The sequence below is a fragment of the Zootoca vivipara genome, chromosome 12, assembly GCF_965207765.1.
Source record: "Zootoca vivipara chromosome 12, rZooViv2.hap1.1, whole genome shotgun sequence".
NCBI classification, from domain to species: domain Eukaryota; kingdom Metazoa; phylum Chordata; class Lepidosauria; order Squamata; family Lacertidae; genus Zootoca; species Zootoca vivipara.
Window position 1 is genome coordinate 44,028,903 of NC_142595.1, and position 16,686 is coordinate 44,045,588.

General features: G+C 47.9%; 2 protein-coding genes and 1 non-coding gene across 4 annotated transcripts in view; 2 read left to right on the plus strand and 1 right to left on the minus strand.

The window, feature by feature from the left end:
• Positions 1-964: 964 nt before the first annotated feature.
• On the minus strand, positions 965-8,074 carry ZNHIT1 (zinc finger HIT-type containing 1). Of its 2 annotated transcripts, none has more exons than XM_035137081.3 (5): positions 8,049-8,074; positions 5,773-5,943; positions 4,184-4,263; positions 2,618-2,787; positions 965-1,200 (listed from the first exon to the last, which is right to left on the minus strand). In XM_035137081.3, the coding sequence occupies exons 1-5, from the start codon at positions 8,068-8,070 to the stop codon at positions 1,179-1,181; spliced, it is 465 nt and encodes a 154-aa protein (XP_034992972.1). In that variant the 5' UTR covers positions 8,071-8,074; the 3' UTR covers positions 965-1,178. The 2 variants fall into 2 exon arrangements, with proteins under 2 accessions (XP_034992972.1, XP_034992971.1); XM_035137080.3 differs by having other exon boundaries at positions 4,145-4,263.
• Positions 8,075-9,655: 1,581 nt separating this feature from the next.
• Positions 9,656-9,727, plus strand: TRNAA-UGC (transfer RNA alanine (anticodon UGC)). The gene has a single exon. It is a non-coding gene; the product is annotated as a tRNA-Ala (tRNA).
• A 1,079-nt stretch (positions 9,728-10,806) lies between these two features.
• Positions 10,807-16,686, plus strand: part of PLOD3 (procollagen-lysine,2-oxoglutarate 5-dioxygenase 3) — a 32,236-nt gene continuing 26,356 nt past the window's right edge. Inside the window, exon 1 of the mRNA XM_035135716.3 lies at positions 10,807-11,270. Within this exon, the coding sequence (XP_034991607.2) occupies positions 11,165-11,270 (106 nt within the window). The 5' untranslated portion in view covers positions 10,807-11,164. The remainder of the gene's footprint in view (positions 11,271-16,686) is intronic.

The following is a 16,686-nucleotide window of genomic DNA, read 5'->3' on the forward strand; positions in this document are numbered from 1 at the left end:
TCCGACTGCACTGGATACCAATTAGTTTCCAGGCCCAATTCAAAGTGCTGGTTTTGACCTATAAAGCCTTAAACGGCTCAAGACCTCAAGGACCGCTTCTTTCCATATGAAACTACCTGGACCCCGAGATCATATCCTGAGGTCCTTCTTCGTGTCCCCCCTCCTCAAGAGGTCTGGAAGGTGGCAACACGAGAACAGGGGCTTCTCTGCAGTGGCTCCCCATCTGTGGAATGCTCTCCCAAGGGAAACTGGCCTGGCGCCTTCATTATACACCTTTAGGCACCAGGCAAAAATGTTCCTTTTTACCCGGGCCTTTGGCTGACCTAATCAACATCCTATACCCTTTAAAATGTGGCTCTTTTGGGGGGGCATTGGATTATTGTTTTTATTTTGATTTTATATATTGGGCTTTTTTTGCGAACCGCCCTGAGACCTCCAGGTATAGGGCAGTATATAAATTCAATAAATGAATGAAATGAATGAATTGCCTCCAGCAGTGGTGGTAGAACACAACAATTGCGGTTAGTAGCCACCGATCGCCTTATTGAAGTTGTCCAATCCTTTTTTAAAGCCTTCCAAATTTGTGGCCATGGCTACTGCTTGGGGGAGGGGCTTTCGTAGTAGTTTAATTATGAGCTGTGTGGGAAAAGCACTTTCTTTTGTCTGTCCTGAATCTTTCCAACATTCAGATTCACTATTGCAATCACCGGCTGTACACCCATTGAACGTAATGTGTGAACAGCTCTCTGGCTCCGAGCAGAACTAGACAAAGCTGCAGCACATCTGTTGATGATTTTTAAATATGCTTCATAGACCGAGAGCGATTTCCCGGCGTTTCATATGTGGTGAGCCACCTTGTTGCATTTTGTGAAATAGCGGATTGGAAATTTCCAAATACAAATATATAAATCTGCAAGACAAATAGTCCCAGGCGGCTCAAAAGAAGCGATCCAAGCCGCAAGGCTACAGCACAGATACTTTTTAATGACTTGAAACACTAGTGACAGATGATGGTGCAAGGCAAAGCAGCCTTCCTCTCTGTCTCTGAGAAACCTGGTTTTCTGTCCTTCAACCTCGAAGCGAGGAAAAGCTCCAGGCCCAATCCATTCAAAGGCAACAGGTATGCCACACAAATGCTCCTTCCACAGGCAGCACAGGGCAGTTCTTCAGAACACATTTCAGACGGTCCACTTCAGACACCTTCAGGTAAGAGAGAGAGAGAGAGAGCAGGAGTTTCGGAAGAAAGCCTAACAAGGCATTTTCAGCTCTCTTTAATGGATGTTTATTGCTGTAATGGTCTTTTATGAATCTATTTGTGAGAGTCACCTGAAAAGCTATATAAAACCCACTTAATTCTTTTAAAAAACTCACACACAACAACTGCAGGCATAGGCAAACTCGGCCCTCCAGATGTTTTGGGACTACAACTCCCATCATCCCTGACCACTGGTCCTGTTAGGTAGAGATGATGGGAGTTGTAGTCCCAAAACATATGGAGGGCTGAGTTTGCCTATGCCTGAAGTAGGGGCTCTGCACCTGCTCACCCACTTTGCATCCTGCCCCCATTAACTTCTGTCACTGTTTAAACCATGGGTAGGGAAAACAAAGGCCGGGGCCCAGATCCGGCCCAATCGCCTTCTAAATCCAGCCCGTGGATGGTCTGGGAATCAGCGTGTTTTTACATAAGTAGAATGTGTGCTTTTATTTAAAATGCATCTCTGGGTTATTTGTGGGGCATAGGAATTCGTTCATTTATTTATTTTTTCCAAAATATATAGTCTGGCCCCCCCACAAGGTCTGAGGGACAGTGGACAGTTTGCTGACCCCTGGTTTAAACCTTCACTTCCCCCCTCTTCTGTCTTGCATGCAATGGCCACTGCAGTTGTGCAACCTGCCTTTACTTGTGCTCCTCTGCCCCACTATGCAAAACCAGGATTGTGAGGAGGCACTCGAAATCCTCCAATGGGGGATGAGTGACGACATCCTTACATTTTCATTGTAAAGAGAGAAACGTTCAGGCTCTGAGTACTACACAATGACATTCCTATGTTTCAATTAAATACTGTAGAGCAGGTACCGTATGTCCAACAGGTAGATCATGATCCACCGGTAGATCACTGGACATCTGTGGTAGATCACCGGCTCCCCCCAAAGAAGCTCAACAACTTCGGCTCCCCTAAACAAAGCTCAACATCTTTGTCCTGCACCTCAAAAAAACGGGGCTTTCCTCCTTCCTAAAAATGCTCAACAACTTTGACCTGCACCCCCAAAAATGGGGGTAGATCACTGCCAGTTTTTAACTCTGAGTAGATCGCAGTCTCTTGGGAGTTGGCCACCCCTGTTGTAGAGGGAAAAGGGCAGGCTATGAATACTGCTGCACAACCAATCAGATGTTGCTGGACTACGACTCCCATCATCCTTGGCTACTGGCCAGGGGTTGATGGGAGTTGGAGGCCAACAGCACCTGCAGGGCACTACATCAGCTACTTGCTGACCAAACAGTTCAGTGTTACTATTCTTTTAAAATCCAGTAGTTATGGTTTTGGGGTCAGGAAATGCAATAGCAGTCCATGCTGGTGGCGACCAGGGCAAGCTGCTGTTTGCAAGCCTGTCTCACCGAGTTTCTTGGTGCGTCCCCAGACACTTGACACAGCAGTACCGGGTTCCGCACGATACACACGTGTAGTTCGATGGGAAGCCACAGACGGTGCAGAAGTGGCGCTGGGGCAGGTTGGAAGGGGGGGCACACGCTGTCAGGTAGTTGGGTCCTTCGCTCACGTTCAGGTTCTGTTGGAGCGTCCAGAGGGGAGAAAAAGACTATGAACTCAAGCTTCACGCCATGCGGTGGCATTATATAAGGAAGACTGAAACTAGGCAACTTTAAGTTTCATTTTCTCCTCCGTCTAATCCTGCCTCTTCATTTTTTGCCCTGGACCTGGACCCACCTCTCTTGTTTCTAGGCATCAAGCCCTTTCAACCTCAGGCAGAGCGGCGCTGATCTGACAGCATAAAATGAATGGGGGGAAAACCTTCAGGTTTCCTCCAGGAGCAGGAAGTAGCTTCCATTTAAACCACTTTCTGCACACGGAAGAGGGCTCTCTGAAGGAGCGCTGGGAGTGTGGCTTCAAAGTGCAGCCAGCGTGGTGTAGGGGTTGGACTAAGACAGGCATCGGCAACCTCCAGCCCATGAGCCAGATACGGCCCATAGAGGCTGTTTATCCGGCCCACGGGCCGCCTGTGAACCGAGCCGCCCGCTCGGCAAGTACCTCGCACGCTGCGGTAAACCGGCACAGCGCGGCGACTTGCCGAACAGCACCGGAAATCGTGTCTACGCAGCCGCAGAAGCGATTTCTGGCGCTGTGGACATTTTGGAAATGGGCAGCCAGCACCAGAAATCACTTCTGTGCAGCCACGGACATGTGCAGAAGCCATTTCTGGTGTTTGGGACATGGGCAGCGCGGCAACGGAAATCGCTTCTGCGCCTGTGCGGCCCATGTCCGGCCCACAGATGATAGTCCGTGGGAATCCCCCGGCCCACGGGCAGAAAACGTTGCCGACGCCTGTAGTGACTAACACCTGGGTTCACTCAGCCATGGAGCTCACTGGGCAACCTTGGGCCAGTCGCTCGCTCTCAGCCTAGCCTACCTCACACGAGGAAATGTGAAGCAAATGCCCTAACCTCAAACAGAAAAGAGGCCTCATCACCTACCGACACGGAGGTGCCAGGTGACTGACAGATAAGCAGCCCTGCCTCTAGGTTTGGAGCCTGCCTGGAACCCTTAGCAAGTCTCCACTTCGAATCTCAACCCTGCAATAAACTTGACCCCCCAATTCAATCCGCAACATTTATTACAAGCCTATCGCTCTCGTAAGGATCATTTGCGGCGTTATGGTGAGTGAGCTTTCTGACTAAATCGTCTCCACACACAGCACAGCCTCCAGGCCGCAAATCCAATGACATGCAGATGTTTCGCGCAAAACTAACAAAGCACTTTTATGCTTGCAATGGCTTGGCTATAATGTCTGCATTTGTTCAAACATTTATCTTTAAACAGCGCTGTTAAATCCAGCATGGGGTGGGAAATAAGACCATAAGGGAGGAGTACATAAGAGAAGCAACTGTTAAAGAATATTCATGCCTCACCCACGTCCCACAAAGGGAAGAGGGAGAGCCAAGAGACACCTGTTCTTCCAGCAAGGCTTGGAAGTTCTTGCGGAAACGCAGCTTGAAATGGTCCCCCCGTGTTTTCTTCTTCTTCTTCCCTGTAAAAACAAAACCCAGTGAACGCAAAGTATGGTTTTATCTGGATTCGATAGTATTCCTTGTTGCTGACCACTCTGCCGTGCTTCCATGTTCTTATTATTATTCATGCTGTTGTTACAATCTCTCTCCAATAATCATTTCTCTACTCTGCATTTGTTTCTTTCTTTTTCAAATTGAGGGCCATACGACGTCAAACAGGCAAGCCGCGGTTGGTTTCTGCATCTCTCAAACATTTGCATTATTATATCCAATAAAATAAAATAATTAAAACGTGGGGGGTGGGGGTTAAATGTTACTGTCCCCACTTCCAGTGCCAATAACAATCCATTATTTTCAGGGATTGTGAACGAAATGACCCACATGAGCTTTTTGAAATATTAAAAAAAGTTTTAGCTGCTGTCTATAATAAATTTTACTGAGGAAAAATATATATAAATTTATTATTTGTACAGTGTGATGGAACAGTGATAGGTATATCTATATCTGGGGTGTTCCATTAGTGCAGTGATACGAATACCTGGGTTGTTGTTGGTTGTTGTTGTTTTTGAGATGCTGTTGGACTCCAAATCCCATCAACCCCAAGCAGCATGGCCAACAGTCAAGATTGATGGGAGTTGGAGTCCAGCAATTTCTAAAAAGCTACAGGCCTCCCACCCCTGAGCTAACACATCCATCATGATGAAACCATTATCAGTGGGGCTTCTGCCAAATCCTGAAGCCCCTCAGCTAGTGGATCTTGAGTGCATGATTGCACCTTTGTCTCCCACCATTTCTCGTTTTCTTGACATCATCTCTACTCAACTCCATCCAGCTTGGCCAACCCTCAAAGGTGAATTTGTGACCTTCCCACAAAGGAAGAAAGGCTTTTAAAAGTAATGGACTACTTGGAAAAGGCAAAGCTGACAGCAAGATTAAGAGATTGAAATGATTAACTGTTTACAGAAGAATGGAGGCCTTTAAAAAAAAAAACTAATTACCAGACCTTTAGAAGGCATCTCAAGACAGCCCTGTTTAGGGAAGCTTTTAATGTTTGATGGATTTCTGTATTTTAATATTTTGTTGGAAGCCGCCCAGAGTGGCTGGGGGAACCCAGCCAGATGGGCTGGGTATAAATAATAAATTAATAATAATAATAAAAGTACTATAGGGAAATGAAATCGCAGGCAGGATTTGAGATAGCAGCAGCAGAAGAAGGAAAACGGTAAAGTAATTGTATTGGAGGGATTTATGTAACAGATAAGAGTCCAATATATAATGCAGTAGAAAAGAGTTTGAACGAAAACACTGTGGAGGTAGGGATGGGAAGCCAATGTATGAAACAGTGTAACTATTAGATTTGAATTTAATATGTAAAAATTCAGAAATTCAATAAAAAATTATATTACAAAAATAGAGATGAATTTGTGACCCACCTCCAGAAGCGAAGCGGTGCAAGTTAATGGAGTGAGCACCAAGAGGAAAGGAAGACTGTAGAAGTCAACAGATGCAAACAATGAACAAACCCTCACCTGTTTCAGCGTCGTCGTCAAACTGGGGCAATCGCTTCACAAGCTGGGGCATGTTGGCGTGAGGGTCATCCTGGAAGTTGTCATTCTCGAGTGCCTCTAACTGGCGGTTCAGGCGCCGCTGCCGGGTGGCCCGGTCTAAAATGCGCCTCTGGCTGGGGTCCTGAGACCGTGCTGAGCGGGAAAAAGAGAAAGGGCTGCGTCTGATGCCAAGCAATCCACAGTCTGCCAGAGGAGACTGCCCCTTGCGCCTTCCGCAATGCCCCTGAACATCTGAGTTGCCTCCACCGAAGCTCAGGTGGCCTTGTGCTCAGGAGAGCTTGGTGGCAAGGACTGCCTTCCATCAGCTTCAGCTGGTGGCCCAGCTATGCCCCCTAAATGGACATGGATAGCCTAACTACTGTTGTCTACGCTCTGGTGCTTTTATTCATTAGTTAAAACAACTGAAAGGTGAGAGCAGACTAGTTTCTCCCCAAAACGAAGGAGCAGAATAGTGCCTGCACACCTGGCCTCGTATCTGACGTTCTAAAAATGCTGGAATTTTTTTTACTCTTTTTTGGAAAAAGAAAGCTGGGAATCTGGAGATTATTTTTCATTTGGGGTGGGGGAGGAACTGCCTTATTGCCTCCCACCATCACAAAGCACCCTTGAGGTCTAACAGACACATTACTTTATTTTCCCCCCCCCACCCATGGGGACCGCACTACCACATACATTTAGCTCAAGAATATGTTCTACTAATGCACCATCCTGTGGGATGAAGAGGTAGCTGCTATGCCAGAGCACAGGAGGAATTTGTATTGCATTTTTATCTGCATTTTTGTTGTTGTTGTTCATAAGAATATTTTGTTTTTCTGTTTAAGCATGCTGCTCTAAATGTGAATCTTTATTGCGTTGGATTTGCATCTGTAATATATTAATTTGGTATTTTGAAAGGTTCTGCTCTTTTGTTTTAAGATACAGTCGTACTTCGGGTTACGAACACCTCGGGTTACAAACTCCGCAAACCCGGAAGTATTTTCGCCGTGCGAAGCAGTGCACGCGGTTTGCGCATGCGCAAAATGGCGCTTCGGGTTACGACCATTGCGGGTTACGAACTGCGTCCCGGAACGGATCGTGTTCGTAACCCTAGGTACCACTGTAGCTTGTAAACCACTTAAAGATTTGTTAAGAAAAATAATGCGGTATAAAAAATTATTTAAAAGAATAAATCCTCTCCTACAGATTCAGGTTTTAAGAGGCAGCCTGATGCCAGCTTCTTCCAAATAGGAAACACTGTCCCTTATTTTCCAGATTGTTGAGAGAGGCTGACATTCAGTGGCAAGCCAAAAGGCACTCTGTTCAAGCTCAGATACCCTCCCATGGGGTAAGCTCACGTAATTCCATCCTGCCTGACCCCTGACCATCCTGGCTATGGCTGATGGAAGCTGGAGTTCAGCAATTTCTGAAGAGCACCCCCATCGGCTACCCATGAAAGGGATACTGTGTTTGTAGCAGGAATTGGGAACCCACCACCCTCCAAATGCTGCTGGACTCCAACTCCATGATCAGCCCCAGCCAGCATGACCAATGGTCAAGCATGGTAGGAGCTGGAGTCCTGCAATATCTGGAAGGCCACAGATTCCACACTAAGGTCCTTTTTCTCTAAACTAGCATCAACATAAATTGCAGGTTTTCCCATTAAATCAGGCATCCCCAAACTTCGGCCCTCCAGATGTTTTGGACTACAATTCCCAACTTCCCCGACCACTGGTCCTGTTAGCTAGGGATCATGGGAGTTGTAGGCCAAAACATCTGGAGGGCCGCAGTTTGGGGATGCCTGCATTAAATGCTAGTTCAAAATTAAGCCCGTGTCACATCAAAAACTTCTAAGACTTCTGCGATTGTAAGTTGTTTCAAATATTGTGTTTTAATGGCTGCAACCCACACTGGGACCTTCGAGCGAAGGGCAGATTAATGTTTAGGGCTATGGTGAACACAATGAAACCTTAACAAGAGCGTCCTTCCGAACATGTTCAGAGTTCCTAAGGAGTTCCTAAGGAGTAAACTCTCCACCAACGATGGTGATGATAATAGTTATGCAGGTGGGAAGCCGAATTACTTTGGGGTTCCCAGAATATCCTTTGTTTTGCAAAGGGCTGCTCCTGATCACAAAACAGCACAATGCAAAACATGCATTCCTTGTTTCCCATTATTTTCTTGGCAATTGCTATTTAAATTGAAGAACACCGAAGAACCCCTTCGCGCCCAGCAGCCCTCCCATTCCCACTCCGAAGTACCTGAGATTTTCTTCTCCACCATCCTGTAAGCAAGCAAAGAGGCACAACCTCCCGCAGACACTCCTTCGTAACACTTCCGGTATCGAACCGCGCTAGCTTCCCAACTCTGGTTCTCTTAACTTAGCGTGCATAAGATAGGGCTTTCCAACCATAGAGAGCGGGAAAAGAGAGAGCGGTTCTACTCCTGCATCCCGCTCAGTTAAGAGCTTTCGCTTTAATACCGGAAGTTTAGGCTGTATCTCCCCGGGCGCCATGTTACCAGGGGCAAATCGCGCTTCCGCCTGTGCTCCCAGGTCGCATTCCTCGGGGAAAGTCGCGCCCGCGTTTCTAGCGAGCGACTTCGCGGGGTCCTAAACTCCGCCCGTGTTTGGCTCAACGCCTTTCTAATTTTTTTTTTTTTTTGTGAGAAGGGAGAGGCAGTGATTTATGGTTGGTGGCGATTGGGAGGGAAGGCAAGGGAGCCCAACTGCAGGGTGCGCCAGAGCCCCACTTGCCCCGAGGAGCTAAGTTTGAAACGGAGATGACAGAGTCCCACTTCCCCAGCCTCGGAAATTGTGTCCACTTCCAATGTTTAGGGCTATGATGAGCACAATAAAACCTCAACGGGAGCGTTCTTCTGAAAATGTGCAGAGTGCCCGCGGAAAAAAACCCTCCAACAAGCACAATGAAATGTAGGGGTGGGGGATAGAAAAAGTTGGGAAATAACAATTGGCAAGTTGAAAGGCAGTACAGTCATACATCGGTTTAAGTATGCTTCGGTTTGAATACTTTCAGTTTAAGTACTCCGCGGACCCGGAATTACTTCCGGGTTCCGCCGCGTGCACATGCGCAGAAGCGATCTGTGCGTTTTGTGCAAGCGCAGAAGCACTCTATTGGCGCTTCGTGCATGCACGCTATTGCCGTTCGGATTAAGTACTTTTCGGGGCGCGAATGGCACCCCGGAACCAATTAAGTACTTAGCCTGAGGTACTACTGTTACAGGGCCAAAGTATATACAGTGGTACCTCGGTTTATGAACACCTCGGTTTATGAATTTTCGGTTTACGAACGCCGCGGACCCATCTGGAACGGATTAATTCACTTTCCATTACTTTCAATGGGAAAGTTCACTTCAGTTTATGAACGCTTCAGTTTATGAACAGACTTCCGGAACCAATTACACCCATGCTTCGGGTTAAGTACGCTTCAGGTTGAGTACTCCGTGGACCCGTCTGGAACGGATTAATTCACTTTCCATTACTTTCAATGGGGAAGTTCGCTTCAGTTTATGAACAGACTTCCGGAACCAATTGTGTTCATAAACCGAGGTACCACTGTACTAGGTCTGTGTAAATGTTAATTTTTTTCATCTAAAATACTGTCTTATTTTATAGTACACTACATTGATTATTGCCTTCATTTTATGGATCAATGGTTTCATTTAAAATTCGTGTTAAATTGCTGTTTTAGGGGGTGTTTTTCATCGTCTGGAACGGATTAATCCACTTTCCATTACTTTCAATGGGAAAGTTTGCTTCAGGTTAAGTACGCTTCAGGTTAAGTATGGACTTCCCAAACCAATTAAGTACTCAACCTGAGGTACCACTGTATTGAGCCTCATAACATCAGGGGATGTAGCTCAGTGGTAGAGCGCATGCTTTGCATGTATGAGGTCCTGGGTTCGATCCCCAGCATCTCCACTTTTTACTCCTTGTTCTGCCAACAAGTTGACACGCAGGCAGTGCTGTAGGTAGGTTATCCAGTTAGGGCTATCCCTGTCTGCTGAAGCCTGAGAGGGCAAATGAAGGTCAAGCACGAAAAATTCACGGAGCTGTTTACAGTTACCGGTACGTGTATCCCACTGCCCACATCTTCAGAGGCAGTATAGTATAATGGTTAGAATGTCAGACCAGGGAGACCAGGGTTCAAGTCCCCCACACAGCCATGAAGCTCACTAGGTGACTTTACCCTCAAAGATTGCTGAGCACTGTCCTTTGTTGCGGATAAAATCAAACTTAGAAAACGAAGCAGAGGGAACATTTGTCAAAGCATAGATAAAAATCGGCAGTTTTAAAACAAAGCAACCCAAACAAAATTACACGCCTGGGTAAGCTGCTGCTGGCCTGAGCAAAATGAAGTTTTGAGCAGGCACGGAAAGCAATACAAGGCATGTGAAATTAATGTTTCATATTCTAGCGCTAAACAGACGCGCGATATGTATTTAGTTATAAAAAATATTTATAGACCGCTATTTCATTTTTTAACAAACAACTAAAAACCTCTCTCTCTCTCTCTCTCTGTGTGTGTGTGTGTGTGTGTGTGTGTGACATAAATTACAATTGCAGAAAGACGTATCATTAACTGCCAGCATAAGCCTGGTTTTCAGCAGGTGTATGGAAGTGGCTAAGCCGTGGAACAATCTGGGCTCCCATCATTTTGAAGCAGGCGAAATGATACCGTACAATACATTATAAATAATATGGGCGAGGGCTTTAATACCTTTAAAATCTCATAACAGCACCTCCTGCTCTGGGCAACCCACCCTTCCTCCCTGCACACACACCCCCCCCAGATCTCCCACCCACCCCGCGCGCAGATTTATTTTCTTGGCAACGTGGCATTGAAGGAAGCGCAGGTCTCCCCCTCCTTCCTCCTCTTTCCAAACACTTTTCGCGAACAGAATTTCTACTGCTTTCTCTCGCCGTCCCGAACTTTCCAAACTCCTGATTGGTCCGCAGAGGGAGGAGCCCCCGCGTCTCGATTGGCCGGCCGCTTGCCCGAGGTGCCGCGCGATTGGATGGCGGCCTCTCTCTCTTTTTCCCATGGGCTCCCATTGAAGAAAACGACCATGAAAGAGACGCGAAGGCCCACTACGTTTTTTTCTGGTTTCATGGGTGGGCGCAGCGGGAATATCGGGACCCCACCGCCGCATTCCCCCCCAAGGAAAGTGGAGGGGGGAGAAATAGGAAGAGGGTTTCCGATCTCCCCTTCCACCTCCCCCTTCTTTTTCCCAGCTGCAGGGCTGTTGCGGGGAGGAGCCTGACGTCGGTCCGGCCCCGCCGATCACGAGAGCTGAAAAAGCAGCAGCCCGGGCGGGCCCCGCAGTCTCTCGCCTCGGTTCCCGGGTTGCCTCCACCATGAAGCGGCAGAGATGCGTCGTTCTAAGCGCCGCCGCGATCCTAGCCACTCTGGTGATGGGCGCAGCAACGACCAGTGAGGGAGATCAAGAAGCCGTCGATCCAGGTACGAGACGAGATTTGGGCGTGGGGGTGGGTTGTAAGGATCGGTAGCAGAATGACCTTTCCAGGGATCGAGTGTTTCCACGCCGGAATGGGGCAGAGGTTGCAGTGGGGAGGGGTTGCAAAAATGGGATGTGTGTGTGTCATATTGAAAGAAGCATATTGGCAAACAGGAAAAAAAGAGGGTCGACCCGGGAATTGCAAGCCGCGCGCGGCGCCAGATAAGCGCCTGCACAGCGCCTTTTAACCATTGCTGGCCTTTCTCTTCGCTTTCTGGGAGAAGCCAAGAAGGTGGCGGAGTCCCAACTCCCATCAGTCCCGAGCAGTGGGCCTGGGATGATGAGAGAGGTCGTTCCTAACATCTGGAAGAAGCGCATCGCTTTCGGGTCTGAAAGCAAGACATTGACGTTTGTAGAGACGGGAAAAGTGTAGCCCAGGCTCTCCAGATGTTTTGAGACTACAACTCCCATCATCCCTGACCACTGGTCCTGTCAGCTAGGAATGATGGGAGTTGTAGTCTGAAAAACATCTGGAGAGCCGAGTTTGCCTATGCCTGGTGTAGCCCTATAGATGGTGTTGGGCTCCCGACTTCCATCAGCCTCCAGGTAGTGTGAACCGGTGGTTGAGGATCGTGGGAGTTGTAGTTCTGCAACATTCTTGGCTAGAAAAAAAATCATTTGTACATCCCTTTCCTTGTGATTGACCAAGTGAGCCAGGCGGAGGGGGAACAGAGGGAAATCAGAAAGGTGTGTGTGTATTTATATAGAGAGCACTTGACATAGTCCTTGTGACAGTGGAGGAAGGGACATGTTACCAGGGCCATCTTTACAAAATGTGTGTGCAGGCACACACATGGCACTAATGTGTTTGGGTGTAATGGGGGAGCAGAGAGGAAAGGTTGTGACACAGGTCAGATGAGAAGCAATAATGGGCCACCAACTTGGATGACTTGAAAAGAGGAATGGACAGCTAGGAAAAAGGTAATCAGTGGCTGTGTCCTACTTCAGCTCAGGCAGCCTGGCTCAGAACAGTCTTTAAAAGACTTGTTTTACTTCTGCCAGAGGAGCAGCAGCAGATTCCTCTCTAAGTGTTTGTCTTTTTGCAACAGATCCCAGTTTGTAGATCTCAGAGTTCTGGTACAAAACAAAGTAGATCCCACCAACTTGCAGTCCGCAACCCTTGGTGCAGGTTGCCTTTTTTTGCCAAGTCTTTTTATTATTTTTGCCAAGATCTGACAAGCGCTCTGATGCTAATCAAAGAATGTATTGTTGAGAGAATTTAGCGCTTTTTCCAGGTGGTGTCTTGGCCTCTCTTGGTTCATTCTCCCTTTGTGAGCCGCCTTTTCCAGAGGATGCTGATCTACATAATCTCGCCATGGTTGGGTTGTGGGAGGTTTTGGGTCGATACCCCACACTGCTTCAGGATCCACAAATCCTCTGACATGCTGGTGTGCCTCTTCTGCAGCATCTCATCCTCTACCCTTGGGACAGAAAAGCAGTTCCTCCTCCTGCTCTTCTTCCTTTAGATGGTTTGAGGAAGAGTCTTTTCCTGCCTTTTGCTTGTGATGTGAAAGTTGCAGACTTGGCGACTTAACAGAATTTGCAAAATTGCAACTTAACTGCTGCCCAGAAATATTTCATGGTGGTTTTACTGCTGCTGTTCTTGATTATGGTGATATTGGGACGGTAGTAGTCGTAGCTTACTGTGCTGGATCACACCGAGGTTCATCTAAGTCCAGCATTCTTAGAGTAGCTAACTAGATGCTTCTGTGTGTCCTCAAGGAAGGGATGCAGTGGCACCATCAGGGCTGAATTTCGAGGGCCCTTCGCCAGAATTAGGACCCCCAAATCCAGCAGGGCTGACTTACCGCATTTTGAACTGAAAACAGGCAGTGGCATCTAAAGAGCTCCTTCCCACCCATAAGGCCATGAAGTCCAGAGTTTAAAATGACCTAACTGCATTGCGGAATTTACAAAGGTAGCACTTCTCTTGCTGCTGGCTTGTGTGACTCATTGTGGTCTGGCCTGCCTTGGTTCCCCTATGGCTGAAATACTTGCTTTTTAAGATACCAGTACGTGTCTTTATAAGGCCCCATTAGCTAAAGTGGTGTCTCAGGTTAAGAACAGTTTCAGGTTAAGAACGGACCTCCAGAACGAATTAAGTTCTTAACCATAGGTACCACTGTAGTTCCTTTGAACTTCTGAAGTCGAGAGCTGGCAACTGCTAAAGCAGGAATGGGGAAGCCAGTGGCCCGCCAGATATTGCAGGACTCCAACTCCCATCACCTCCAGCCATTGTCTGTGCTGACTGGCACTGATGGGAGCTGGAGTCCAAGTAGATGCAGAGGGTTGGTTCCCCATCCCTACTCTAAAGCAAAGTGAGCTCTTGGAAGTAATGCATTGGGACACCCTTTGAGCCCACCTCACACTTAACCCAGTGGCGGAGATTCATGCTCCGGCACCGGGGGGGGCGGGGGCGGAGAGCAGGTGGGGGCGAGGCTGGTGCGCGTCCCGGGGGCGTGGCGCGCCACCCACCGGGGTGTGACGGGCACACCGCCTGGGGGCAGCACGGGTGGGGGGCAGCCGCGGTGGTACTCCCACCGAGATTGCACTGCCAGGGCCAGTGCGCTCCCCCCGCACTCCTCTTCCTCCACCCACCTTCCTTCCTTCCTTCCTTCCTTCCTTCCTTCCTTCCTTCCTTCCTTCCTTCCTTCCTTCCTTCCTTTTTTCCTTCCTTCCTTCCTTCCTTCCTGGTTGTGTGTTTTAAGCATGCACTTGAAAACATAAGGCACAAGCAACAAACTGGGGGCACAAAAGAAACATACCAGCTTCTTGGAATCATTCTAGGAGTGTCAGCATTTTATCGTTTAGCAGCTTTTTAGCTGGTGATTAATATTGTCTGCAGGGGCTGTTGCCTCTTGAAAAGGGTTTTGTGCATAGGTGGGTTTTGTGCTTGAAAGCGGGGGCTCTTGGTGTTAGCAGTTTGGCTTGAAGTGTTTTATTACCTGTGCTTTTTTAAAAATTGTATTTATGACATTGCATGTCTTGTTTTATCTGTGAGTTCCCAACAGGCTTTTTACATGTGCAACACACCAATATAAGCAATCAATAATAATTTTAAAATCATATGTATCGAAGAGCCCAAATTGCCTGGGGCTCCCCATTGAATGTATTTCCTGCATAATATATGAATAAGTTCTTGAGGAAGCTTTAGATTGGAGGCTTCCTCAGAGTGGAACCATAGAATTGTAGTCGGAAGGGACCCTGAGGATCATCTAATCCAGGCATCCCCAAACTTCGGCCCTCCAGATGTTTTGGACTACAATTCCCATCTTCCCCGACCAATGGCCCTGTTAGCTAGGGATCATGGGAGTTGTAGGCCAAAACATCTGGAGGGCCCATGATCCCTGACTGCAGACCATGCTGGCTAGGAATGATGGGAGATGAAGTCTTAACGTTATCTAGGAACCCGAGGTTGGAAAAGGCTGCTCTAACCACTATGCCACCAGATTTGGGTGACTGGACCTTTTTGTTCAATGTTGACTGTCTGTAAAGTGAGTGCCTTCTCTTGTTTTCCAAACATTGTGTTTCCTGTTTGGGACGAAGATGGAGCAGCCCGGTTTGCAATTTGGCTTGGATCCTGTCCTTCATAGATCTTTCTCGGTGGCTTAGTGTTGTTTAAGGACAACTCTCCAATGTGAGTTCCAGGGAGATGGCCTCTCTCTCTCTCTCTCTCGCCCCCCAGCCAGCTCTGCCAGTAATTATTTTTACAGAAGTTGCTGGATAGGATTTCATGGGGCTGGTGACTTCCGCCTTTGCGAAATATTACCGACTGCCAAAGGAAATATACGGACCGTGGAGACAGCTGTCCGGTTTTTGAGAGGTATTGCTATGTCCATGAATGGAATGCTGCCAGACTAAGACATTATCATATTTATTTGCATTTTCTCTATTTGGGCTCAAGGATTAGAGATTCCCTGGTCCTAAATCCTACTAGGTTGCAGCAGATGTCCTTTTTCTGCACTCTCTGTCTGTGGCTAAATGATTGCTAAAGGGCTGAATCCTTAGGAGAGGAGAAGTATGGTTTGTACAATTCCAGATTGAAGCAAGCTTAAGTTGGTTTGGGCATAACTGGAAGATAACTTAAAGCACCGGGCCTGCAGCCTAAGGTCTCATTCTGCCATAGCGCTTAAAGCACTAAACAACTTAGGCTCCCAATATCTGAAAAGCCAACTTCTTCCCAGCGTTCAAAATTCACCAAGCACATTTTGCACCTGGCTGTCCGCCACTTGCGACCAAGTGAAGATGCCCGGGCGCCAGGTTGGTGCCATCCACCATCTGGAGGGGCGTGCCTGCGGATCCTTGGATATGGGCTGTTTTCACACACTAGCAACACATCCTGTAGAATTCTGCCCATGATATTTTATCTGCACAATCAGAATGAATTTCAGGAACCAAAAAGTTGTATCGAAAAATACGACTTTCGAGGTGTCTGACCCCAAAATGCCAACTAGGCATTCAGTTTTGGCAACTGTAGCCCTGGTTTAAGGAGCCACTTGGCGCCTAGCTTATCTACCTGAGTTTCTAACACTGCAGTCCGTCCCTACAGACCCTCTTGGCCAGGGGTCAGCAAACTTTTTCAGCAGGGGGCCAGTCCACTGTCCCTCAGACCTTGTGGGGGGCCGGACTATATTTTGAAAAAAAAGAATGAATTACTATGCCCCACAAATAACCCAGAGATGCATTTTAAATAAAAGGACACATTCTACTCATGTAAAAATATGCTGATTCCCGGATCATCTGCGGGCTGGATTTAGAAGATGATTGGGCCAGATCTGGCCCCCGGGCCTTAGTTTGCCTACCCATGCTCTTGGCCAGGCGTCGTCAACGTTTTCCGGTTGTGGGCCGGATCATTCCCACTGATGCTGGCTCGTGGACCGGACACACTCCGGACTTGCGCAGAAGCAATTTCCAGCTTCTGGGTATGGGCGGCGCGGCATTGGAAATTGCTTCTGCGCATGCCTGGACATGCGCAGAAGCAATTTCTGGCGTCTGGGCATGCCCAAACGTTTTGCCATTTTCGGCACCACTCTGCGAGTCCCCGTGCCACGCTCTGCTGGTTTAGCGCAGTGTGGCACGAGAACTTGCCGAGCGGGTGGCTCGGTGACCGGCCGGCTCATGGGTCAGATAAACGGCCTCCGTGGGCCGCATCCGGCCCATGGGCCGGAGGTTGCCAATGCTTGCTCTTGGCTGTCTAGATCAGGGGTCAGCAAACTTTTTCAGCAGGGGGCTGGTCCACTGTCCCTCAGACCTTGTGGGGGGCCGAACTATATTTTGGAAAAAAAATATGAACGAATTCCTATGCCCCACAAATAACCCAGAGATGCATTTTAAATAAAAGGACACATTATATTCATGTAA